The following is a 27781-nucleotide window of genomic DNA, read 5'->3' on the forward strand; positions in this document are numbered from 1 at the left end:
ATGGCTAATCTTCAAACACTAACAAGAACACCCTGGATTTTACTCATAATGATATTACTATATATTCCTCTCTTAAGATAAATGAGTACAAATCAACAATAACTTAATACTTTTTGTATACATGGCCTCATACTGTAGCAGGCAGGGCTTCCCCTCTTTCTGGTTTAGCTGTGCTGTCTGTGGAAATTCCCCAAACCCCCTCTCCTTGCAGGCAAAGGAGATAAGACACATTCCTGGGATAGAAACCCACTCCCCCAGCCTTCAGGAACTGGTGAAGATGCATTCAGGTAAGAGAAGACATTCCTGGGGTGGGGGCCCCTCAATATTTCAGCTCTGGGCCATTCTCAACTTAAATCAGCCAATTGTTTGTCTTGTCTTTAACTTGTCACACAGTCTATAAAAGCTAAGGTTGCCTTTTGTTTGGAGCTCAGACTTTCGAAGGCTACTGGCTGAGCTCTATGTCCATAGCAAATAAAAAGGTTGCCTTTTGTTTGTGGCTCAGACTTTCAGAGGCTACTCGGCTGAGCCCTATGGCCATAGCAAATAAAATCTGCTTCCCAAAACTACAGATCCTTATCTCAGCCTGTTCTAACTTCATGAAACATTCCTGGAGGCCTGCGGCCCCATTCCTGGTTTTTGCACTACATTTCTGGGGTCTCATCCAGGATATGAAGCAGGTGTACTTTCACCTCCCCACCTACAGGCAGTGGTGCTGCCCTGACTGGAGACCCAACAGAATCCAGTGCCAGCAGTGGGGCATTTCCCCATCTCTCAGATTCCTGAACTCCCTGGATGGGAAGCCTGTCACTACCAGAGCGGCAATGGATCCAGGACAGTTTCTGGAAGCAGGTTTCTGGGACCACCACCCATCTGTCTGGTAAGCACCCAGGTGCAGCAGTTTCAGCCCACTCATAAAAGGCTAGGGGGGCCTGAGTGGAAGGGGAGCCCGATCAACTCCCAGACTGTCCAAGTACTGGTTTCCAGTTGGAGGACCAGGGGAAACAGAAGTCTTCAGGTTTGGTTCTGGAAAGGGTGGTGTAGGGGGGTGTTGGAATGTGTGTGTGTGTGTGTGTGTGTGTGCGTGTGTGTGGAATTGTGTGACTGAAAAGAAGTCTTGGGCTGCACAGCAGACTGGGAATGAGTTCAGATTCTGCAAGTTTGTGGCAATCCTCATATGACTCAGGGTGAGCAACCCTGAAAGGAGGGGCTGGCTGGGGGTTTAGGTGCCCAATGTCCCCATGGGGGAGATGCCAGACTGAAGGAAGTGACAGTTTATTCAAAACCCTTTGCTGTTTGTCTGCAAACCCTCCCACTAATCATTGGTGCCACAGATGTGAGAGGGGGAGTCAGTAAGACTCAGTTAAAATGCATGATTTCTAATTTTAAAAAAGCTTTTACTAATGACTGGGGATTGAAGCTGACCCCTGACTGACTTAAAAAACTATATGAATTAAAGTGGACCACTTTTAGGAAGAATAAAAGGAAGAAATATTCTTGTATTACAGCTTATTATTGCTCTGTCTTATAAATTAAATCCTACACATTTCAGAGTAAAAGGAAAACATCTATGTAAAGGTTTTAAAATTGATTTCATGAAAAGAATCTGTTCTGTACAATTAATGTTGCCATTGTGTAACCTTGGTAAAACAAACAAAACAGTTAACATGTGCACTCTAGCTGGGAGGACTGGCTATCCTCTTAGAAGGAGGTGTACTTTAATAAAAATATCTGTCTCAGGAAGATCCTCTTGGTCCCTAACCAGTTCCCAGAGGACCAAACTGGGCCTAGTCACACAAGCTAATTGGAATTTGGCCACTACTATGTGAAGATATCATAAAAAGAGGAAAGAGAAAAAAAATCTTATGAGAGGGGGACAGCACCTCATCAAAATCTTATGCTCTGCTATGTATCTCAACTAAGGAGACTCTGAATACTGTTCACAAAATTGCTATGGATTTTTACTGAGAGTTATAATGCTGCTTCTGAAATTCTCTTCAGGTGGTAATGCCATCTTACCTGGTGATGTAACTATGCTCTATTCTTGAAGACTTTTAGTTGCTATCTTTTAACTATTTTCTTTACTTACTTTCCTGATAAAATCTATTTTTATGTCACTGAAGTCAGTGTTGTCCACGAATATGAACCTATAAATTAAATGGCCCCAAATATCACATTGTCTTTCATGCACAAAATTGGCACTGGGAGTAGGATTTGCATTTCAGCATGGCTTCATAATAGCAGAGGTCAATGAGACAAGCTTTCAAAATTTAGCAGAAATTGTGGAGTATGTTCTTCTAAATATTGTGATGCTTTATTAGGACCATTCTTGATAAATTAAAATTACTGGTTTCTTGTCTTTTTGCATGCAGAATTGTTTTAAATTTAAATATTGTGTCTCCCTGGGGTATACTTTCTGGTGCTTTAAAGCATTTGGAAATTTTTAGGTCAGTAGGCCCTCTTCAAAGTTTATTTAAAGTGAATTAACAGTAAACCATGGATTTTTAACATAGTATAGGAAATAATGTCATTTTTTTTAGGGAAAAAGATCCTTTAAGCTAAAAATAAAAAAAAAAACAAGAAATCCCAGGATGAGATTATTTACCTTACTCCTCACTTGCACAGGAATGAGCAGAAAGCACAGGACCCTGTAAAAAAATTAGGAGAATAAAATAAAACTGCAAAAGCCTATTTGGGTGGTTCTGAACCTAAAAAGCATACCATTAAAAAAAGAAAAAAAAATTGGAATGTATAAAAAAGAATAAGCTATGTTAATATAATATAGAAATGTATATACACAGAAAAATAGAAGAATCTCTGAAAAAAGAAAAGTGAATTATGAAAAGGAATTGGCAGAATTACAGGAAAAACTGTAAATACTGCAGAATCAAAATTTAGTTTTTGAAGAAATTGTTTTAATTTTCAATCAATAGCTGAGAGGGCCACGGCCCATATAGTCAAATATAAATATAAGAAAGATAAGGTAAAATAAACAAAGGAAAAGTACATGTGGTGTTAGCCACTGTCACTGTGATTAGAACCCTGATAAATGGGATGATAATGTATAGAAAAAAGCAGATAATAGAAATATTTTAAATAAAAAAGTTTTGTCAGGAAAAGAAAGAAACATTATCTGGATGGTCAAAATTGCTGATGCGGAGGCTGAAGGAGTGGTGTTGGACTATGCAGATTGTATGAAATTTATAAAAATTGGCACCAACCCCATCATATAGACTGTTTTTTAAGAGTTTCATCAGCAAACTGGAAAAAGTTCTATCTTTCTGGCATCGGTTGCACAAAAGTGTAATAAGCAATACCCTGCTGACACTGTGGCTATAAAACAATCAACTCTGGTATACTTCATAAAATGGCAAAGCTGGAAAACATGGGAGACTGGAATATAGGGAAAGGAAAAGCCAAAACAAACAGACAACAAAAATTTTTGTATGTTGGAATTTTGGTTGTGCATTAACTGGAACGTTTTGGGTACTAAACCTTATTCTAACAAATTTAGTTTTAATAATAACTGTGTATGATGAAATGTTTGATTGAGGTGCTGACTTAAGTTTAAAGGATATAAAGGATACATTTTTGCTGAGAAGAAGAAGAGAATAGTTTTGTCCTAACATGAAATGAATGGCTATTGCAGAATGAAAAATGTGGGACAATGCCTGAATGAATATAGTAAGTTATCAAAGGTTTGTAAAGGAGAAGTTATGGTCAAAGTTAAAAAAAGTTTTAAATGAACTAAAAGGAGAGGTATTAAAAACAGTATCCAAACTCTTTAGCATCTACCCTCCCTTACCTGAGGTCAAACCAGAAAACATGGTATGGGTAAAAAGCTGAAGAGGAAAAAATAAAAAAAAAATAAGAAAGAGGCTCCCTCCAGTCTTAATAGAAAGGTCCTTACCATGTTGTTTTAGTAACCTCAACAGCTGTCATCCTATAAATTCACCACTCTCAGGTCAAAAGGGCCACTGCAGACCACCCCTTGGAGGTGCACCCCTGATCCTGAACACTTGAGATTCACCATCCTCTGGGAGATGCTGTGTGCTTCTCCATTGAAGCTGAGATGAACTGACCAGTCTGTGACTGAGGCTGGGGTGACCATCATTGCCCTGCTCTAGCTCACTGGAAGCAGCTAGGCAATGCACAGCCAAAGCCTGAGGAGCCATCTGAGCTCTGCCTCAGTCACCCCAGAAGCTGACTGATCTATGCATGGCCAAAAATTAGAAAATCAACACATGGACATCCTAGCCTGCCATGTCTATGGACTAACTATCTTTTCTTGTTCTTTGTATTTGTCTTTTGTTTAGCAGTTTCAGCCCTCCTGGAAATAGGTCTCCTGGAGTTCATCCTGAAAACCAACTTACTCTAATTTGATCCAACTTTACTCTAATTTGATGGAATCCCTCTTACCTGGATAACTTCCCCCTCCCTAGCTGCTGCTCAGAGTGTGTGCCTCCATTCCTTCCCTGAGGCTGATTGTACATTCATGTGGTGGCACTCCCCATCACCAGTACCATGCACCTCACTCCTCTGTTTCTGCTTGGAATGTCCATAAAGCCCTTCCAAGGGAAATAATGCATGCCAGACATGTTGGAAAAAGTTAAAAACTATAACCAGTATTCATGCCAGGGCTGTTCTCAAGCTTGAATTATTCTATATAAACCCTAAAGAAAGATTCCCCAGTATACTATAATCCCACCTCACCAGGTTCAATAATGCTGTTTTCATTACTCTAGGATGGCAAAACTGAGAAGGCCTCCTGGGAGCTGATGATTAACTTTATCTCTTGCCCAAAGTTATGATCACTGAAGAAAAAGAAAAAACCATGAGCTCCCAAAAGCCTGTAACCAAAGCTAATGCCCCACCAGCAGGTGAAAAAACCCCAAAGCAGGTACTGGGCATAGAGGCCAGGGGGTGTAGGCTGTCAAAGAGACAGATCAGACCTCTTAGGGGTTGTTACTGCTCCCTCACTTGCGCACCTCATATCACCCTGCTTGGTGCCAGAAGATGGCTGGTTAGCCAAAGACGGGTAAGATTCCTCAGGGGAGGAACAACCTAAGACAGGTGCAGTCACAAAGGGGCCATCAGGAGAAAACTTGAGGCCAACAGAGGGAGGACACAGACCTTTACCCCCCTACTTCACAGGGGCCTAAACCCTGCATGGCTACATTGTTTCCCATGCCAAGCTCAGATTGGAACATACCAATACCTGCAGCAAATAAATAAATAAAATGAACTATAAATGATGCTATAACCCCTCCCTAAAAGTTGGGATAAGCGTCAAAGGGGTGAAACGTAGCAGGCAGGCCTCCCCCTCTTTCTGGTTTAGCTGTGCTGTCTGTGGAAAATCCCCAAATCCCCTCTCCTTGCAGGCAAGTGAGATAAGACACATTCCTGGGATAGAAACCCCCTCCCCCAGCCTTCAGAAACTGGTGAAGATGCATGTAGGCAAGCAAAGACATTCCTGGGGTGGGGGCTCCTCAACGGTTCAGCTCTGGGCCATTCTCAACTTAAATCAGCCAATTGTTTGCCTTGTCTTTGACTTGTGACACAGTCTATAAAAGCCAAGGTTGCCTTTTGTTTGGGGCTCAGACTTTCAGAGGCTACTCAGCTGAGCCCTATGGCCATAGCAAATAAAACCTGCTTCCTGAAACTATGGATCCTTAGTCTCAGCCTGTTCTAACTTCATGAAATGTTCCTGGAGGCCTGTGGCCTCATTCCTGCTTTTCGCGCTACAATACTAGATGCAATTGAGACAATAAATGAAATAAAAATACATCTATGAGCATAAATTTCCTGTACAGTATGAGAGGTTGATCTCCATACTGAAAACTGGGAATGAGAGAAGGGTATGAGGCCCAATGCCAGAGAAGGGATGTGAGAACTAAATGGGATGCAGGGAGCCAAGGATGACTTTGAGACAGAGTGACCATATCACCACAAGCAAGGATTTGATATGTGTCTCACTTTGGGTCAAAGATGACAAAGCCAAGACCTGGAAAAGTGGAGGAAGATCCTGGTAAGAGAGGGCTTGAATGAGGAAGGGACTAGATTCAGAGGATGGTAGAGATGCAAATTTTGAAAGAGCATGGATATTAAGAATGGAGGAGGTAGATGAGATGCTTGGAGTTTGACATAAGTTGTAAAAGGGCCTGGAGAGAAAGAGAAAAGATTTGGGACTTTCTCCTCTCCTCAAATCTTTCCTAACTATTAGCACCCTGAAATCAAAGGACCTCCCTTGCTTCTCTGCTGAGAAAATGCTTTCCAGCCCTGTTATGTCTCACAACTACATCATAAAACATTATTCACACTGCATGAGCCATTGTGAGTAAGATTGCAACCTAAGAAATTCTACAGAGATATGCCCTTTATATTATAACATCCATGAGAAAGATTGCATCTAATCAAATAACAATATGCACTATGGCTTACAGGACTTCCAAGTGTGGATAAGAGAAAAATCAAATTCTTATTACCTGGGAATCCTACACATACCTAGATACAATCAATCTAAGACAACAGAAATTAAAATGTGAGTATTTATCTCTATTTTCCAAATAATTTAAATTTTATTTTAAATGCCTGGTCCACCCAAAATCCTCCTTTTCAGAGTCAGATTCTACCATCCTTGGCACTATGCCACCCTACCACAGCCCTGCTCCCAGGACTATCTTGTCCCTAAAGTACAGTCTTTCCTCAGTAGGTTGACATGAAAATGTCTTGCTTGCCTTTTTGTCTCTATTGCCACCACAGATGGTGACATTATTTTTTTTTAATAATATGTATGGCCTCCATTTGCTGAGCCTTTTCCATCTTCAGAACATACATCACAGATTTTCTCATTTATTCCCCAGTCCTGCACAATAGGTACTATTATTCAAGCTCATCCAGACATGAGGAAACTAAGACACAAACCATAACAAATCATGTGTCCTGGTTCACACAGCCACTAAGAAAACAGGTCTGCATAGAACCAAAGGTGAACACAGTCACTGCCCAGTACTGACTCTTGGTCTAGGGAGAGCCCATCTCTTACTCACTTTGGCCATCCCCATGCTACCTAGATGACTGCCTGATGTGGGGAGGTTTGCAGTCACGACTGACTGGTATAGAGTCAGCCAGAAATGCGAGGGACAGTGAACACCTTGCTATGACCTTTGGGGTGTCTGACCTGCTCTGTAGAGTGCTAAAAGTGCTGAGTTAAGACATTCCTCTAGTTGGTAGTGCTCTCTGGAGTCTGTCTCATCTGTCCTGCTTCTTCTCTCCTCATTTCTAATTGCAGCAAATGGAGGGATGTTGTAGTTTAATGCAGACATAGAGACTCCAAACTGAATTGCTGTGGGAGATTGAGGAAGTAGAAATACAAAATAGAATAAATAGAGAATATGATTTACATTAAGTGTGTAGAAATATTTTGACCAATGAAATCATGATACTGTATGTGAATTTGGCATGTTGCAATCAGAGTTCACTTCAGTACCCTGCTACAGGATCCTTTCATAAGTGATTCAACTTAGGCTAAAAATAAACTGGTGGGTGGGGCTTAAAAACCCAAGATCACATGGGTAGAAATAGACGTTATTCGTGCAAACAAAATGTTTGACATTATATATGTTCTGCGTCCTCAAGTAGGAAGGAAGTCCACAAGAATTCAATAGTCTCCTGGCCCACAGAGAAGACAGAAACAACATGAACACAGCAGGAAAAGTAAGCAAAAAAAAAAAAAAACAAGTTTACTTCTGATATATTTTCACATTATATGATAAATAAATATAAAAATTTAAGTTTATTGTATAATAAATATATGGATACAGTTTTAACAAATATAATGGTTTTGTTTCAAAATTAGAAATAAATACTGGTATACAATGTACAATTATGCTATAAGATACAATGCATCTTAAACTGTGAAGGAATATATTAATCCCACTTATCTTTACCAGAATATATATCATCTCTATCTGTTAATATTTCTCTCCTTCTTTGAAATAAATGCACACTAGTTAGAATGATCATTTATCCAAGCTTATGACTAATTTGTAAACCTAAATTAGAGATATTTTCATCAAGAGATTATCTTCGTATTCAGAAGCTGTAATTTAAATGTGTTATGTGGTAATGAAAAGATAATGATGAATATATCTGAATTTTTGAAACAACCAGATTTGCGATTTACAAAAACTACTTAGTCAATCGAAGCCTCAATATTTGCATCTGTAAAATAACGCCAGAATCAATAGCTGCCGCTGGTAGCATTCCTGTAAGAGTAAAAGATCAGCATGGAAAGTTTCTGGGACAGGACCTGGTGTTCCTGTCAGTCACAGGCACCAACACTCAGAAACCACTGCCATCAGTGTACATTTCCCAAGTACGTTAATATTTATCAGGATATTGGCTCTAGCAAAAAGTCTAAAAATTGAAAAGACTTGAAAAATAAATAATGGAAATAAATTTCAAAGTAATGAAACTCAATTGGGGCAGTGCAATGTTGGCTCAGCAATAGAATTATAATCTCTTATGCCAGAGACCTGTGTTCAATTCCTGGAGCTTGCACATGCCAGAAAAGAAAAAAACACCTCAATTGAGTTGATTTTATCATACTTGCAGTTATGCATTTTCACTATTTATAAAAGCACTCTTTACTGCACAAGCTTTGTGACCTTGAAAATAGGGTTTTCAATCTCAAATATTGAAAAGATAAATAAGAGTTTTAAATAGGTTTTTAATAAGAGTTTCACTCTTATTTAGAAGAAGACTTATGGTTAAACTACTGAGCTAGAAATTTATACATAAACACAGTTCTCCTGATTTGAAATTATACATCTATTCTTGTCCAAGTACGTCTTTGTATTTTTCACTCTCTAGCTTTAAATGCATTCTGGAAAGAGATGTTACACATAATTAGATAATAAAAGAGATGTACAAAAGCAATGATCCAAATTATTAATGCAAACAGAAATGGTGGGAAGGGAAAAAAAGAAAGAAGGAAAGGAAACAAAGAGATGAAGAAAAGTTTTCTTAGGCAGGAAACAATAGTATCTGGTATCACAAATTCAGATTCTTTCACTTAAGGAAAAATTTGAGCAAGAGGGCACTAGGTTTTACTAAAATGGCCAATCTTTTTGTAAGAATTAATGAAATGACAGTGACAGGGATTTTCACCTACCAGCCCACAGCTGTGGGTCAACAACCCATTGCAGACATTTGCATACTGGTGTTTATGGCAGTATTATTCAGGATTTGCAATGGATGGAGGTGGCCTAAGGGAACACTTAACTCATGAATGGAAGGGCAAAATGTGTGTATACATAAAATGGGATATTAAGCAGCTGCAAGAAGGAATGAAGCTGTGAGGTAAGCAACTAACTGAATGAAGTTAGAGGACAGTATGTTGCATGAAATAAGCCATAAATGAAAAGACAAACATTATACCCCTTCACCTAAATGAAGCAACTATAAGGTGAAAACTTTGAGAATTGAATTCAAGAGCATAGGTTATCAGCAGGAGACTTATTGTAAATGTTACCAGACTGTAGGCACTTACAGCAGTTACATCTATTCCCAAATTGTAATGATTACTTCTAAATTCTGACATGCTGAGCTCTTTGCATAAAACCTGTCATTCCCTGGAACCTCAGTTATCTGTGCGACACCTGACATGAAGAGCTAGAGTACAGCAGCTATGTAAATCAGCCCTACTACCCCATACAGCAACTGTTTAAAAGCTGAAAAAGAGGTCAGACTTCTTTTACAGATATGAATAAAGGTGATCTGGTTAGGACCAAGGTAAAAGAGAGTAAAAGGTAGAGGATTATATTAACTGCATTTTAAACTTCAACTTCTGTGTGAAACTAAAGGAAGAGATGTATATTAGGTGAAACATTTTTATTTTCTATAGCACACTATCTAATTTAACTTGTATGGCCAGTTTATTTGAACATTATAATTATATGGAAACTTGATTAGGGAGTGAAATGTTGTTAGTTTACACAGGCTAATATGATGCCTTGTATATCCCAGAGTAACCAGAGTCAAAAATAAGAAATTATTTGCAAAGTCCCCTTGAGGGACTGGGGGAAAATGTGGAAATATTAAACTTCCCCACCTGGGGAAAACCTAATACCCTTATAAGCATTATGGAATAGCAGTTTAAGTCCCAAGGCTTCGATCTTGGGACTTGCCATTATGAAATTTACTTCAGCAAAGGAGAAGCTAAGCATACATATAATTATGCCAGAGTCACCCAGAGACCATCTCTTTTTGCTCAGAAGTGGACTCTCTCTCTCTAAGTCAGCTCTTCAGATAAACTCCTTGCTCTCCTCCCCTTGAGGGCCATGACTCCCAGGGGTATATCTCCCTAGCAATGTGACACATAAACTCCAGGGGCAAGTCTGGACCTGGCCTCATAGGATTAGAAGCCCTTCTTTAGCAAAAAGGGAAGAAATGAAAAGGAATAAGATTCAGTAGCTGAGATATCTCAGACAAAGTTGAGAGGTATTCTGGAGTTTATTCTTATAAATTATATAGCTATTCTTTTTTACTTTTTAATATATTAGAAGAAATAGAAGGAAATACCTGAAACTATTGAACTGTAGTCCAATGGCCTTAAATTACATTTAAAAATCCACAATTTATTGCAGGAGAGCATTAGAATGCATCAATAATAAATATTCTTAAGGAAAAAAAATATGTAAAAATGACTTGGAAAAATGCATTCAACTTTATCTCAAGTTCTCATATTGTCTGTTTCTGCTTCAATTTCCCTATTTTATTGCTTTTCAGGATTTAAAAAAATAATTTTAGTGTTTTCCAAACCAGAGCTTTTATATTTCAGTATAGCAGTTGTGTGTACTAGCTAAGGTCTGTACTTACAAAGGTGGAAAAAAAAATCCTGACTTCAAGATTATGAAACCATGTATTATCTTGCTTTGGTTGTCCAGGTAATAAAATGCAAAGCAGCTGTGCTTTGGGAGCTAAGAAAACCCTTTTCCATTGAGGAGGTGGAGGTCGCACCCCCCAAGGCCTATGAAGTTCGCATTAAGGTGAAAATTGTTTCTACCCTTATTTCATTTTGGTTTTACAAATCAAATATTAAAAAGTGGGAATCACCAGAAATCCACTAAAAGAAGCTTGTAACATAAAGTATGGTAATAAGTACAATTTAATTACAACGTTTGTGAAGAAAAGATACGAATGGCATTCATTGTTAAATTTTGTAAAGTGATCAAAGTAATCCCAGTAAAATTATAGTGCAAAATCCCAAGAAATAAAAAATGTATGTGTTTGTACAGAAACACAATGCGAAAGGAAATTTATCAAGACTTCAAATGTAATTACCAGTTGACGTTAGAATATTTAACCTTATGGTTAATATTGCTTTAACCATAAGGTTAACCAATTAATAATGTTGCTAATGAACCATTTTTATTTCTACAGAGAGCATGCATTATCATATTTTATGTAAGATTTACATGTTACAGAAAGAATTGCCTTGCAGATTATTCCAGATAGTATAATTCTGGAAAGGAAAGTGCAGGAAGATTTTAAACTGAGTACTCCCAGGAGTAAACAGAATTTTTAATTCAGGAAGACTAGTAATTAGAGACATTTTTTACAACTCTTTAGAAGTCTGACTTCAGGGAATTGGATGCATTAAGTCTATCTATGGCTATAACTTCTGGAATGTGATTATTTCCCCTTTCCCTCACAGATGGTGGCCACAGGAATCTGTGGCTCAGATAACCATGTGGTTAATGGGCATTTAGTCACAACACTCCCTGCAATATTAGGCCACGAGGGAGCCGGCATCGTGGAGAGCATTGGTGAGGGGGTGACTGCAGTCAAACCAGGTACAGGATTCACTCAGGGGATGTGTCTCCATTCAGGCCTCCTAAGGTCAAGCAGCTTGGAGAAGGAAACTGAGTCAGTGAGACATGGAAGACCTGCACAGGTCCCAGCAGCAGCCAATGGTGGAGCTGGAACTAGACAGGGATGTCCATGTTTCCTCTCTCCCTGCCTGACTTCCTTCACATGTCCAGGCAGGTCCCCAGGACAGACCTCATGATTCTGCCCTTCATCAGTGACGCATGGAGCCCCTCCTGGATGTCGGGCACCAGGTTAGATCCTGGGATGCTGGTAGACCAAGAAGAAAGAGTGACTGCATCCTGTGGTTCACACTCAAATAATGCCATTTTAGAATTGATGAGCATTGTCTTCCTTTGGGCCTAAAACAGAACCATAAATGGGACAAAGGAAAAACTATTTGAGTTGAGGAACAAAAAGATGTCTATGTCCTGAGACTTTCAGTTACTATATGGTAATTGTGGTTTGCTGAGTTCTCAGCATGGGGCTGTGAGGCTATGGCTAAATCACCCAAAACCTTTTATATCCAGCAGTGGATTCCTCTTCCTATATGGTCTCCCTTCTTGAACATGGATCATTGAACATACAAATTCTTCTTGAGTGCACATGGGTCACTCTCCAGGACAGATCATGTATTAAGACACAAAACAAAAATATTGAAGTCATAAAACATATACACTCTGAACATGTCAAAAACATGCTAGAAATCAATTACAAAGCAGAAATGGAAAACTCACAAATATGAAGAAATCAAACAATGTACTCAAACAGCCAATGAGTTACAGTACAAATCACAAACAAATTAGGAAATATCTTGAGGTGAGAGGTGAATGAAAATGAAAATAAAATATACCAAAACTTCTGGCATACAGAAAATACAAGACTGAGATAAAATTTATAGCTCTAAATGCTTACCTTAAGTAGACAAGACAATGTGTTAGACCAATGGAATTGAATTGAGATCTCAGAAATCAACCCTCATTTGTGGCCTGTTAGGTTTTTTTTAATTTTTTTTTTTTGACATAAGCAGGCACCAGGAATCAAACCTAGGTCTCTGGCATGGCAGTCTAGAACTCTACCAGTGAGCCACCGTGGCCCACCCTGGTCTATTGATTTTTGACAAGCAAGCAAAAACCATTCAGTGGGAATGAATAGTCTCTTCAGCAAAAGGGGATGGCAAAATGGTATCCTCACTTGCAAAAAGTAAAAAGATGGAGGAACCCCTAACTCACACTTTATACAAAAACCATCTCAACATGGACCCAACCTAAATATGGGAACTATAATTATCACACTCCTAGTAGAAAACATAGGAAAACATCTTCAGAACCTTATGCTAGACAACAGTTTCTTAGACTTTACACCCAAAGAACAAGCAATAAAAGAAAAAATAGAGCAATGAGACTCCAACAAAATTTTAAAATTTTGTGCCTAAAAGGAATTTATTATGAATGTAAAACAACAACCTACATAATGGAAGAAAGTACTTATCACATTTCTGATAAAAGTAATATCCAGAAAGTATAAAGAAATCCTTCAACTTATAAACAAAAGACAAACGACAGAATCAAAATACGAGCAAAGATTTAGAAAGACATCTCTCCAAAAAAGATATACAGATGGCCGGAAAGCATATGAAAAGAAGTCAAACATCAATAACAGTCAGGAAAATTCAAATCAAAAGCACAATGAGACACCTCTTCACACACGTTAGAATGGCTGATATTTAGAAAAAAGGAAGTAAGTGTTGGCAAGGATATGGAGAAACAGGAACACTCATTCCCTGCTAGTGGCAATGTAAAATGCTATAGCTGTATGGAGAACCCTATGGCATTTCCTTCAGAAAGTAAATTATAGAAATACCAAATGACCAGGCAGTCCCACTAATAGATTTATACCCAAAATAATTGAAAGCAGGGGCTTGAACAGATATTTGCACACTAATGTTCATAGTGGTATTATACACAATTGCAAAAAGATGGATGCAACCCAAGTGTCCATTAACTGATGAATGGATAAAAAATGTAGTATACACATACAATGGAATATTATTCATTTGGAAAGAGGAATGAATTCATCATATATGCGATAATGTGGGTGAACCTTGAAGAAATTTTGCTTAATGAAATAAGTCAGACACAAAGAGAAAAATATTGTATTATCTCACTGATTTGAAATAACTAGAACAATCAAATTTAAGGAGTCAGAATCTAGGATATAGGTTACCAGGAGACAACATGGGATAGAAAATGGAAAGTTAGAATTTATATTATACAAGGCAATTCTTATCTGCCATGTGGGAGACCTACATTCATTTTTTGGCCCATGTCGTTCCCCTCATATGCACACACACGCAGCCTAAAAATAAAATATACAGGACTTACTCTTTGGAATGATGGGAATGTTTTGGTGATGGATCATTGTGCTAATAGAACAACATTGTAATTTTCAAACTCCATGGAACTATACTACACAAAAAGGGAACCTAATTTAAACCAGGGATTTTAGTCAATAGTAAAATTATAAAAATGTGCTATCATCAATTGTAACAAATGTTCCACTTTTATACTAAGTGTAGTAAAACCCTGTATTTTATGCACAAGTATTCAGTAAGCCCATACTTCTTTAATAAAGAAAAAAGCTAAATTTTTTTAATTCTAAAAATTCTCCTTAGCTAGTATACACAATTTACCAAATGTTTAGCTGACAGTGAACAAAATAAAAATGTCTTCTGTTTTGAAATTGAAATTTTAGTATTTCTCATTGCAACTGAAAAAATTACATAGTAATAACACATACTGTACACATCTGCTTCCTCTGTGATAGGGGAAAAATACATATTCTCAAGTTAACTGCCTAAATTTACTTAAGTGAGAATTTCTTATACTAAATGAGTGCCTACCTTCAGAATATTTGAGTATTCAGAAAAATTTTTTGAATTTATCTCCTTTCTCCCATTCTATTCAGTTTTTCTGGAACGAAGCTTCATAAATATAGGAATTAATTTCATAATAAAGACAAGCGAATGATTTTATAAATCATGATGAACAAATTTCTCATTATTGTAACCTTGATTATTATCAATTATCACATGTCCATTATGATGGTCTGCTGCAACTAAAATATATATTGATGATTACAGTGAGAAACCTTAGATTTAATGAACTACAGATTAAATGAGACAAAGTTTCTACAGCACCAGTAAAAATGTAAACATGATAAAAGGTAATTATTAATACAGTAGAAATAACACAAATTTATGTTGTTCCCATATTTGCATTTCTTCTTTGGGAGTCTCCAGGCCTGTAAAAAATGAAGCTGATAAACAATGTGGATAGGCAGTCACCAATGACATAGTGGTGACTGCACTCTATTTTTTGGGAGAACTTTCCAAGACCTATGCCTCTTATGTATACACCTAATATCTTAGCTCTTGCTCTATTAATTCTTGGATAGAAATTTAAAAAGAATTTGCATTGTCCTCTTCCAGGTGATAAAGTCATCCCACTGTGTGTTCCCCAGTGTGGGGAATGTATCACTTGTAAACACCCAGAAGCCAACAACTGTGTGAAAATGAGGTATGTTTGTGATACTTTACAGATGGAGTGAATGTGTTTTCACAACAGGGAGCTCCTGCCTCATTGTTGTCCACTGTTATGACCCTAAGAAATGTTAAAGTGAAATGAGAAAGAGACTGGGATCAGGGGGTCTGAAGATTTAGCAGTAAAGACAACAGACCACTTTATTCTTAACCAGTTCCTGCTTATATACTGCAGGGTTTATGTGACTAAAAGCATGCATACATTTTGTGATAAAACAGATGCCTACTTTTCAGTATATTACTTCTTACATACAAGAGACAGCTAATGAGACCTTGGGGTTTAAGAAAAAACAAACATTCTCTCCCTCCCAGGCTGTCCTTCAGTTAAGCAGATAACAGTCTCCACAGTTTACTGCTGATGCCACTCTGAAGCCAGTCACTCCCAATAAATTCTGCAGGTTTTCTATTAACCCTTGGCTCCTACATTTCCCCCTTTTTATTTTATAAGTCGAGGTGACTGTGCCTGTCTTAGGTTGCCCTTAAGCTCTGAAAGCAGGGTCTTACCCATCATTGGCCACCAGTGAAGTGCTCTGACTTTGATTCCAGAGGGTTGCCAAGAGTTTTGCAAGAATCATACTGTTAGCTTGGCTTTGCTCAGTGACTGTGCCTGTCCTAGGTTGCCCTTAAGCTCTGAAGGAAGGGTTTTACCCATCATTGGCTACCAGTCAAGAGCTATAATTTATTTAGGAGAGGAGTTCAGAGCCTTTGCAAACAATACATTGAGAGCTTGTGCTTGTTTATGATTAGAAGATATGAAAGGTTGCAAATGGTGCTTCAAGACACTAAAGAGGAAAAGAAGTAGTATAAAAAGTAAAATTCCTATTCCCAATGTTGTCATAAAATGAAAAGATTTCCACCAACAAACAAGATTAAGATTTTTTAGCTCTTGGGTAAGTGATCGTATAATATCATTTCCATCAGCTATATGTAAATTATTCTGAGATATTTCTAGTACCCACTTTTGTAATTTTAAAGTTTCGAGAATTAAACTATCTGAATGCCCCAAAAGATGCCTTTTTACCTTTTCCCATTCTATTTTAGAATGATTATATCCTAAAGGGGTAATACAAAAAATTGCTCACATTCCAGTTACATTTTTTTTTTTTTTTTTTTTTTTTTTTTTAAAGGAAAGACAGAGAGAAGGAAGGAAGGATAGAAGGAAGGAAGGAAGGAAGAAAGGGAAACATCTTTAAACATTTTCTTGTTTTATTGTATTCTGTTTCTCCGTTTTTGTTACATGGGCTGGGGCCGGGAATCGAACCGAGGTCCTCCGGCATAGCAGGCAAGCACTTTGCCCGCTGAGCCACCGCGGCCCGCCCTCCAGTTACATTTTAAACTTCCTAAAAAATTGAAATTATACATTTGATCTCCAGTATGAACCAATGCTGTCTCTGTACCATTTAGTCTATATTAATTTGCTCATCAATATAAGATAGACTATGCCACAGTTCCCTGGCATTTTTATGCCATTCTCTAACATAATGCTGTGTCTGTATAGTTTGATGCAATGCAGTTCCAGCGACCACAGTCACAGTGATAATTCCAACGATTTCAATGACAGCAGCACTAATGAGTCCAATTAGTCTCTTAGTCCTTTTCAGATATTCTTTTGCCAAATGGATCAAGATTTGTGTTTCTGGAGAAGATTACCAGGATCTTGAAATCTACACTGGCAGCATATCTCTTCTTCTCCTTGCTGCTACAATCATCTCATTTTCCTGCAACATAAATGCTTGGAGACAAGTGAATAGAGAACAATCCTCACAATTAAAAGTTTGATTTCTTATATGCATATGAATTTTAACAAATACATATGGATCTCTAGTACATATTTGCAAATAATGTTTATGGCTGCTATTTAAAGAGAAGTTATAGGTACTAGAATTTGCTATAAAAATTGATCACAGTCCTAGGAAAATTTTCCATAAATTTCTCTGACTGCTGTTATATTTATCATCCCATGGATTTGGCACAAATTGTCCTCTATGTATTAAACTCTGATTTAGCTTGCCTGTCCATATAGTCTCTCTTATCTCCAAGTTAGAGATGGGAGGCCCCACAGGGGCTGCATCTATTACAATTCCATAGGAATCATTAATTATGATAACTGCTTGATCCATATGGCATAACTGCCATCCATTCCAACTTTCTCTCTCATCTAACAGGCAAGTATCATTTGATTCCATAGAGTTAAAAGAGAGATATACATATAAGTAATTATGAGAATCATTCTGATTCTTAAACCATGTAGTTTGATTACTTTTATTGTCATACATGGTAATTCATTACCTATACATATAGGTCCTTCTAAAAATGGAAGAGTTAAATCTGACACCATTTTTCCTTCTTCCTTAAGTAATTTTGGAAGCCTTGAATCTACTGGACCTGGGAATCTTAAACTAGTGTTCAGATATATTGGCAAAGTTGTATCTTCCCATGTTAGGGCCCACAGCAGAGGTGGGTTAGGAATATAAACCCAATATGTATAATTATGTCCCTGTCCTTTAGCAATTAAAGTTGTATGTCCTATAATGTACATTGCCCATTTAGTTATTTTCATCAGGGTCGACATGTCTGGGTTTTACTCTTGTCGAGGGAATCCAAACCGGGTTTCCACCATCTGCAATGACAAGAGCAAATTCCCTGCCCCACACCTTTATCATGTCTGGTTTTTATAAATCATCCTTAACACCTTTCCAATAGATCAGCTACAGCTGCAGTTCTATTTGAGTCATATCACTTTTCTTTTCCAAATTACTAAAATGTTGGTCTGCAGGAGTCTGTGATGAATTATCATAAATGTTTAAAAAATTTAAAGTAAGCAATGCTTTTGATAATTGATCTTTTGGTGTACTTATTTTCACAACATCATCCTCCTGATCTCCCCCTTTTTGTTTTATGAGCATAGATTTTAGCGTCCAGTTTGTTCATTTAATAATTTATTGCTTAGAGGGATTATGTAGAATTCTTGATATGAGTAATATGAAAAGTAGTATAAAATTTATGAAACTGCTTTCCCATATAAACAGAACCATTGTCCATTTTAATAGATTGAGGGCATCCCATAACAGCAAAAGCATTAAATAAATGTGATTGAACATGGCAGAAACGTTCTCCAGATTGTGCAGTAGCCCAGATGAAATGAGAACACATATCTACGATAACATATACATATTGCCTTTTACCAAAATGTGAAATATGAGTAACATCCATTTGCCATAATTCATTTGCTTTTTGACCTCAAGGATTAATCCCTGATGCAAATGGGAGTGCATTTAAAGGTTCACTTGTTGGACAAGTTCTAATAATGTCCTGAGCTTGCTGCTTAGATAAAGACAGAAATTTCTTTTGCAGCCCTTTGCTATTAATATGAGTTAATTTGTGAAATGTCGTGGGATTCATAATTACCCTTACAAGGGTATTTGCTTGCTGATTTTGTAATGACAAAGACCTTTAAGATTAGTATGAGCTCTTATATGCATGATGAAAAGAGGATAATTTGACTTTTGGCTAATGTTTGTAAATGTAAAAACATTTGGGACAGTTCATCTGCTTCAAACAAAGAAGCTGTCCCAATGTGAGTGACTGTTTGGCAGACATATTTAGAATTAGAAAGAATATTAAGAGATTGTGAAAAATTTTGCAATACCTGAATTACAGCTGCTAATTCAGTACATTGGGCTGAGGTATAAGGTGTTTTCTAACTTTTGTTTTTCCCTGGGGTGACATATGCAGCCTGCCCATTATTATTACCATGAGTAAAGCCAGTAATGGCTCTTCCTAGTGGGGAAGCCCAATCTATTTTAGACAAAATCCATTATGTTCTTTTTAGAAATTGTGAACATTTATTTATTTATTTAAAAAAATTTAACAACAAATGAACAAAAACATTTCTAACATAAAACTATTCCATTCTATACATATATCAGTAATTCATAATATCATCATATAGTTGCATATTCATCATCATGATTAAGAAATTCTAAAAGTTTTGATATAGGCAAATTGTTATCAATTTGTCCTTTAAAATCACTAAATGCTATTTGCCAAGAGGTATTGAAGATAGACTTTGAACCTCTTCTTTTGTGAGGTTTATACACTACGTGATTAGGATTGTGACCTTTTAATTGATATTTTTGGTGACCCTTGGCTATTAAAGAAATGATTTTTTGCAAATACGTATTTAAACGTTTTTGGCCATTGTTTGGTAGAAAAATCCATTCTAAAACCCCATTTTGCCAAAATAGGCCTGTGGGAGATTGCAAGGTAAAGAAAATAATAAAATCAACAGGTTTTTCTAAATCTATTTGAACAAGCTGTCCTTCTTGAATGCGTAGTTCAATTAACTTTAATTCTTGTCCATCTGCAGTTGCTAACTGCCTTTTGCTTAATAAATCAGAATCTCCCTGTAAAATATCAAACAAGTTCTGTAACATATAATTAGGAATCCTTAAGGTGGCAGGTAGCAAAAATGAAAGCAGAGTGTCAATAGTGACATGTACCCATAGTAAATGACCAGATTTTGTAAAATGAATTCATTAGATTGATTGAAAATGAATGCAGAAATGAGGATTTTTTATAATTGGTTTGCATTTTTGTTAATTTTAAATTTTTTGCATGCAGTTTTTATGATATTTTCCCAAAATAGTGACCAAATTCCAATTTGCTTACATGACCAGGCCCATTTAGGTCCTCTGGGAACTGGCTAGAGACCAAGAGGAGCTTCTTGGGACTTAGATATCTTTATTAAAGTACACCTCCTTCTGAGAGGATAGCCAGTCCTCCCAGCTAGAGTGCGCATTTTTATTGTTTCTTACCAAGGTCATGTGATAGCAACATTAATTGCACGTAATGGCAACATCAGGTGAACATAACAGACTCCACAAGTATATTTTTTCCTTGTGTTTAGCCTTTGAATTTGATTTGCTCCCAACATAAGCCATGGTTATTTTGAGATAAATTTAGTTTATAGATATGTAGTTTATATAAACACTGGATAAGGCTTTAAAATATTTTGGCTTAAAGGAATTTAGGTATTTATATGATTTGAATATTATTTAGCCAGTAATAGATTCATTTATAGCAGTATTACTTAGATTAATAGATTAAGCCACCTGGTTTGTGGCAAGAAAAGAAACAGTTTCTTGCCAGTATAATGATATCCAGGAGAAAATCAGTATTTTTCATACAGATAATGACATGATAAAAGTTAACATAAGTTATTTTGATAAAACACAGACTCTTTGTCTTTTACACTGATTATCCAGAAAAAAATTTTTATATCTTTTCATTAGAACAGGATAAGAGTCCAAGAAAACATTGTCATTTTAGACTCATTAAATCTTTCTTGATTTTGACTATAATTTCTATTTTTATAAACCTTTAGCAATAATTATATTAGTTTAGGTTTTGCCCTATATTTTTCTCATTTTGTAACAGTTATTCATTTTATCTTAAGATAAAACTATTCAACTTTTTCTATTAATAAAAATACATCTTTTATATTTTTCATGCTTAAGTCATTATTTTAAACAAATATTTTACCACACATAATTACCATCAAAATTAGGTTTGTTAGAATAATGTTAAATACTTAAAATACTTTAGTTAATGCATATTTGAAACATCAATATATAGTTTTTAACAAGAATTTTCCATTTTAAAGTTCTGAAAATATATTTCCTTTTCAAATATGAATAGGAGCTAAACTCATGGCCAGTTTCCAAATCGCTATTTTTCAAGGATCTAAGTTAACAAAAGAAAATGGGTCTGCCATTCCCATTTCTTGCACAAGATTTTATTTGTAGCATTGGTATAAATTTCAGTAGAATGATTATTTAGATTAAACCAAGGTAATTTAACAGAACACTTTGAGTCAAAACTACAATCCTGAATTGCATACCCCTTAGGGGACCAATCTGTTAAAATTCCATAGGAACCATTAATGAGTACTGACTCTTGTTCTGCATTGATCCTATTGAATATTTTCTGACTCAGGTGTATATGAATTTTTATATAAAGGCAGCTCATTAAGAACAAGCTCAGAAATTAATTTTTTTTCTTGCTCTGCTAAAGGTATGGTAAAGAAGCAATCTTTTAAATCTATCATAATAATAGAAAACATATGGCCTTGAGGCTGAAACCAATAACAATACTTCTGTACAAAACAAAAGACCTCTAGTGACTCTGAAGTCTTCATTGAGACCCCTGTAGTTTCTAACAATGTTTTCAACACACAAATATACTCCTCCATTTGCCCGCTATGATTTCCCATTACCCTGATGTTACAAGGAAATTAAAATTACTTTAAACTTCAAAAGACTTACAACAATTGACATGGGTCTGTTCCTGTGGTGAATCATCAGTGTCCAGAGACACTCAATTTTCTTGGATACTTAACCACGAAAGCGGAGTAGTCCCTTCATAGGGTCCCTTCCTTACGCCATCTGTTGGCCGCTGTTATGACCCTAAGGAATGTTAAAGTAAAGCGAGAGAGAGACTGGGATCAGGGGGTCTGAAGCTTTATCAGTAAAGACAACAGACAACTTTATTCTTAACTAGTTTCTGCTTGTATACTGCAGGGTTTACATGACTAAAAGCATGCATACATTTCGTGATAAAAGAGTGCCTACTTTTTGGCATATTACTTCTTACATACAAGAGATAGCTAACAAGACCTCGGGGTTTAAGAAAAAACAAACATTCTCTCCCTCCCAGGCTGTCCTTCAGTTAAGCAGATAACTGTCTCCACAGTTAACTGCTGATGACACTCTGAAGTCAGTCATTCCCAATAAATACCGCAGATTTTCTATTAACCCTTGGCTCCTACACCTCAGCCCTTCTGTTTCTGTCTGTTACACTGACCAGTCTGACCAACCCTCGGGGGACCATGCAGGATGGCACCACCAGGTTCACCTGCAAAGGGAAGCCCATCCACCACTTCATCCACACCAGCACCTACTCTGAGTACACAGTGGTGGATGAGATCTCAGTGGTCAAGATCGATGCAGCAGCACCACTGGAGAAAGTCTGCCTCATTGGCTGTGGATTTTCTACTGGTTATGGGTCTGCAGTCAAAGTTGCCAAGGTAAGAATGACCACAGGCAAAACTCCAGATATGCTCAGATTGTAAGAAAATGCTTTCCCCAGGAATTATGGATCATTTATCTAATTTAAGTGATAACTTTTCCCTGCTACCATAATAGCCCTGATAGACTCGAATGTGGAGTGAGTATGGGTAGAATATGGCCGCAGAAAGAATTGAAAGTATGTGCTATAGAAATTCATCAGTTTATCAGCGTGAACAAGTTACTGATACTTAAGCAGTTTGGGGAAAGGAATCCAAATACTTCTTTATGATGATCAACAGTTACCACTTTGTGCAAGTTGGACTACTGCTAACAATCATTAATTAATTCATTCTTGTCCTTTCTGAACTGCAGGTCACCCCAGGCTCCACTTGTGCTGTATTTGGCCTTGGAGGAGTCGGCTTGTCTGCTGTCATTGGCTGTAAGGCAGCTGGAGCAGCCAGGATCATTGGGGTGGATATCAACAAGGACAAATTTGCAAAGGCCAAAGAGCTGGGGGCCACTGAGTGCATCAACCCTCAGGACTTCCAGAAACCCATCCATGAGGTGCTGAAGGAAATGACTGGGGGTGGTGTGGACTTTTCGTTTGAAGTCATTGGTCAGATCGACACCATGGTAGGTACCATGACATGCCCTGATTCATGCTTCTTTAACGAGGGTATGTTTGAAAAAGTAGGATATAAATGTTGTATATAAGGACTATTTGTAAATGAATTATGATATTCTGTATCTTGTATCTTACTTATGATTATTTTATACATTTGTGTAAAGAAACTTCCATTCTGTCAGTTCAGCAAACATGTCTCAAGACACAGTTCCCCATTACAGGCTGCTTAATATTAGGGATGTATAAATTTATTTTGATTTCTTTTAGTACAAAATTCAAACTGAAGGACAAATAAATAATACAATTTCTACTCTCAAACTGAGAAAATTTTATTTTCCAACATTCTTAGCAAATATTTAAACAATTTTTATTGTGTTTAATGAGTTCAGATTTCTTTTCACATGTAATTTTTTGATCAAAAGAAATATCATCAATATTATTCCAAAAATCATTTTATCAAAAACTTGCCCTAAAGAACATAGTGTTTTAATGTTTTACAAGATTTCCTCACAGTGTGCAGCCTGGTGCCTGGTAATTAACAGCACGTGAAGGATTGACTGATTTTACTGTCACACGAACTTGAGGCAATGCAACTTGAAGCATTACATGAATATAAAATGCATTAAAGAGTATCCATATCATATAGCATTTCAAGCATAAAATAGTATTATACACTATTACACACACACAAAATATTTATCATAGAGCCAGCTGGTAGTGATAAACACTCAATGAACTTCAGCTGATTATTGTGTTATAATAAAAGACTATTTCCAATCGTGAAGTGCCTACATTATCTTTGGGATATCCATGATATTACTTTCAAATAAACACAAATATCATCAATTGGCATGACTAGCAAACAAAGCTCCAGCTGCATTCCCACTAATTAGAATTCTCTAAAACAGTACTGAAAAAGTCCCCAGAACAATAAATCCCCATTGTTGAGATTCCCCAGGAAGTCCAAGCTTCATTGGTAGTATGAAGTAGCACCCTGAGCCATGAGTTTTCCAGCCTTGCTCTGGGACCGTATCCAAAAGACACCAACAATCCAAGAGATTTCTAATATTTACAAGATCAGTTTTTGCCTTAAGTTCTTTTGTGTTATTTTTCTTGTTTTTTTCACGTAGACTAGATTGTTACTTTTTTTGTTGACTGTAAAACACAAGTTCTATGGATATCACATTGTCCAAATCAGACTCTAAACACAAATGATTATATAATCCTTTGGAATCCTACTCCATTTTCTTGTTATCTTTCAAAACCTCATGGGAGGACAAAGCTTCTGGAGTGTCTTTTGAGATTCCAGAAAAGAGGTATAGTTAAATTGATGTCCTTTTTTGGGGAGATAAAAGTAACATCCCTGTCATGTACAATTTAAAGATGGATAATAAGTGCAGATCTATTAAATGGAAGAGCCTCAAGAGGACAAGGTACAATTTTTGATGATGTAATCACCATTATATTATTTTTTGCCAGCAAATACCTGGTCTAGCATGATATTCAGATACTTGCTAAAGAAATAAAAGAGAAACAATTCACTGACACGTGGATTGTTAAAATATATGTGATATGAAACATTTCCATCTTTTAAGGAGCCATTATTTATTTTTAATAATGTTTCCCTCTTTAATATTTTATTTAAAAAATAGGTACACTCAACTACATACATGCATTCTCTCAAACATCCTAAAGTGTTTTCTGAACCTTCTTTAATGCCACAGCACTCATGTATACACAAAGGAGAACAAAGAAGCAAAACCAAATCTCTACCCTATAAATGCTCATAATCTAAGCTTATAGTACATGAATTCTTAGAGTTTATCATGAGGAGCAACTATGAGAGTGCTTATTTTAAAATGCAAAATATTAATTTCATTCCAGCTTGAGGCTCTATCATGCTGTCATGAGGCATTTGGTGTATGTGTCATGGTAGGGGTGCCTCCAAGGTCTGAAAACCTCTCGGTGAACCCTATGCTGCTAATGACTGGTCGCACCTGGAAAGGGGCACTTTTGGGTGGTATGTACTTAAAGATCAAATTCTTATTAACCTCAGGATTTGTTCCATTTTACAGTACATAAAGTCAAGTTTTGCTGAGCAATATAGTCAAAGATAAGTTAAAAGTTTAATTGATCTTTAGTGTCAAATTCCACTAGATGTGTAACTAATATAGAGGGAAGCTACTTAAACACATTTCTTTATGACACAGTAGAATAGCTAAGACATATAGCAAAAGCTCTTCTGATACTGGTGAAGAGATAAGACATTTAAACACCCAGTAAGTGGCAGACAATCCATCAAAATTGTTCACATCTGCCCTCATTACCCAAATTTAGACAACTTCTCAATTGCTTACATGATTTGGCCACAGTCATCTACACTACAATGTCTCTAGAAGACACCTGATAATGAAGGGCCCTAGTTTATTGGGGAAGGGTGCATGAGGTGAACAAAACTGCAAAGAAAAAAAACAGGCAAATTGCTGCAAAAGGATATTAAACACATTAACTCTTATTAACCCCATTAATGGCAGTTTGTAGAATGTAGCTCATTTTATGCACTTTAATTTTAATTCTATTTGAAAAGTCTCCTCTTCAATTCTTTTACTTACCCCTGTCTGAATCTACTAGTGATGTCTTCTTTTTTCTAGGCTTTAAGTTTAAAGATCATGCTCCAAAACTTGTGGCTGATATTATGGCCAACAAGATTCCAGTGGATCTATTAATAACCCATGTTTTACCTTTTGAAAAGATCAATGAAGGATTTGACCTGCTTCACCATGGAAAAAGGTAGATATTTTCATCTCTGTAAACAGTAGGGTTTAGACTTGCAAAGAAAGATATTTTTTACTAAGAAATTTGACATATTTGTGAGGAGATAGATGAATGAGAAATATATTGGAGTGCTTAGTTTTTCCTTACCACTTCATTTACATGTTCAATATTTTCATCTTATCATGAGAAGCTGAGAACAGTTAGTTTGCATTTTCTATTCTGCTAAATACAAATTTGTGAACTTTATCACAAATCTGAAATCATCAGCAATTCAGTCTCTTGCCAGGTGGACACTCACCCTTGAAAGGCAAGGGGATCAGAGTCACACTGTCATAATAGGACCATGGAGCCCCTCAGCTTCTACCTGGCCCCATAATACAGGCTGGGCACTGATGGATGGAAATTTAGATAATATTCAGGATATCCCAAAACTTTCATTGTAGGGGTAGGTAGAGCTCTATGGTGATTTTTGCAGTTACACATCTTAGGAACAGTTTTTTATAAAAATACTGATTGAATTTCACTATTGAAGGATAGAGAACATGAGACTCAGAAAGGACATGCACTTGGTAAGCAACAGAGCTAGAATTCTAACTTAGACATTTTTGTAAGCAAGCTTTTTTGTTTCCTATTATACTGCTCTGGCTTGAAAGAACTCAAACATATATACATACCTATAAATATACATATATGTACAAAGATAAAACAAATATAAATAAACAATAAGTAAATAATTTAGTACAAAATAGTGAGCCAATCTTAACCATCATCTCACAGTGTTTTTTGGTTTATGTGGCAGTCCAAATGACACAATGCATGAAAGGTATCTAAAAGTGAATGGCAGATGCCAAGAGTTCATTACAAGTAATTACCCATTTTGTTTCATGTTACTACTAGGACAAGCACTAAGAATTATAAAAATTCTTTTATGCAGATATTAAGATAGAATGAAATCTAAAGAGAAGCTATATTATTATGTAATTTTGAGCTTAACTTTGAAAAGAGCATGAGAGAGAATCACTAAAATTGATCATCTTTTTTACTTGTTTGTGCTTAAATATATAGGGATAGGAACGGATTAGCTAGATACAAAACTAAGTTTCCACTGAGGCACATCCTATCCTCCTCAGACTCTATAAAGAAGAATATCAAATTTCTTGTGTTAAGATTATTAATATGTTTCATTTTCACTTTCAGCATCCGTACTGTACTCAAATTTTGAGACACTGTGACACCTTCACTTATACCATCTTCTGACTGTTCCATGCCCTCCTCATCCAGAACACCAGGAAAACAACAGCATTAACTTTTCCCTTACCAGATGCTATCAAAAAATATACGTGAACATTCCATAAGAAGCAGAAATTTCTGTGAATACTGTTTTCTGACCATCTACATAGAATTTATTTTGTACAACAATCAGTTTTTCTGAAAATTGCACAGACTTCTTTCCATATACTCATTCTCCCCCAACACTAAAGAAAATTTCACCTATTAAGAATAACTTGCATTAATGATGCATTTCAATAAACCTATGACTCAATAGTGATATCTTATTGTTATATCATTCTCATTAATCAAAGTTCATGGGTTACTGTAGCTTCACTCTGTGTTTGTCAAAGAATGATAGGCCTTTACTAATGCATAACTTCATGTATCTACCATGCAGTCAAACAGAATGGTTTCACTGTCTAAAATGCCCTGTGAAATATATTCACAAGCAAATGTTAAATGCCAAGTGTGAGAAAGATGAAAAGGTGAACATCAGCTGAATATTTGAGGCCAGTAAATTTTTGTTCTTTGTCATTCCATACGTTATATCTTTCTCCCTTGAGCAAAGGT

General features: G+C 36.5%; 1 protein-coding gene across 2 annotated transcripts; it reads left to right on the forward strand.

Annotated features, from left to right (window-relative positions):
* Nucleotides 1–146: 146 nt before the first annotated feature.
* LOC143668126 (all-trans-retinol dehydrogenase [NAD(+)] ADH1B-like) lies at nt 147–27781 on the forward strand. Of its 2 annotated transcripts, none has more exons than XM_077142733.1 (12): nt 147–287; nt 704–877; nt 6441–6538; nt 7636–7713; nt 10947–11048; nt 11717–11855; nt 15359–15446; nt 22337–22556; nt 22912–23172; nt 25049–25184; nt 25816–25954; nt 27137–27781. In XM_077142733.1, exons 4-12 carry the CDS (start codon nt 7696–7698, stop codon nt 27159–27161), a joined length of 1128 nt encoding a protein of 375 aa, XP_076998848.1. In that variant the 5' UTR covers nt 147–287; nt 704–877; nt 6441–6538; nt 7636–7695; the 3' UTR covers nt 27162–27781. The 2 variants fall into 2 exon arrangements, with proteins under 2 accessions (XP_076998848.1, XP_076998849.1); XM_077142734.1 differs by having other exon boundaries at nt 7639–7713.

This window comes from Tamandua tetradactyla, chromosome 24 (genome assembly GCF_023851605.1).
Source record: "Tamandua tetradactyla isolate mTamTet1 chromosome 24, mTamTet1.pri, whole genome shotgun sequence".
NCBI lineage: Eukaryota > Metazoa > Chordata > Mammalia > Pilosa > Myrmecophagidae > Tamandua > Tamandua tetradactyla.

What these genes read in the sequence shown, in the direction of transcription:
- LOC143668126 (XM_077142733.1), top strand. An exon ending in TTGGTCAGATCGACACCATG is followed by an intron (nt 23,173 to 25,048) that starts GTAGGTACCATG and finishes ATTTCATTCCAG; the next exon opens with CTTGAGGCTCTATCATGCTG. An exon ending in CTGCTTCACCATGGAAAAAG is followed by an intron (nt 25,955 to 27,136) that starts GTAGATATTTTC and finishes TTTCACTTTCAG; the next exon opens with CATCCGTACTGTACTCAAAT.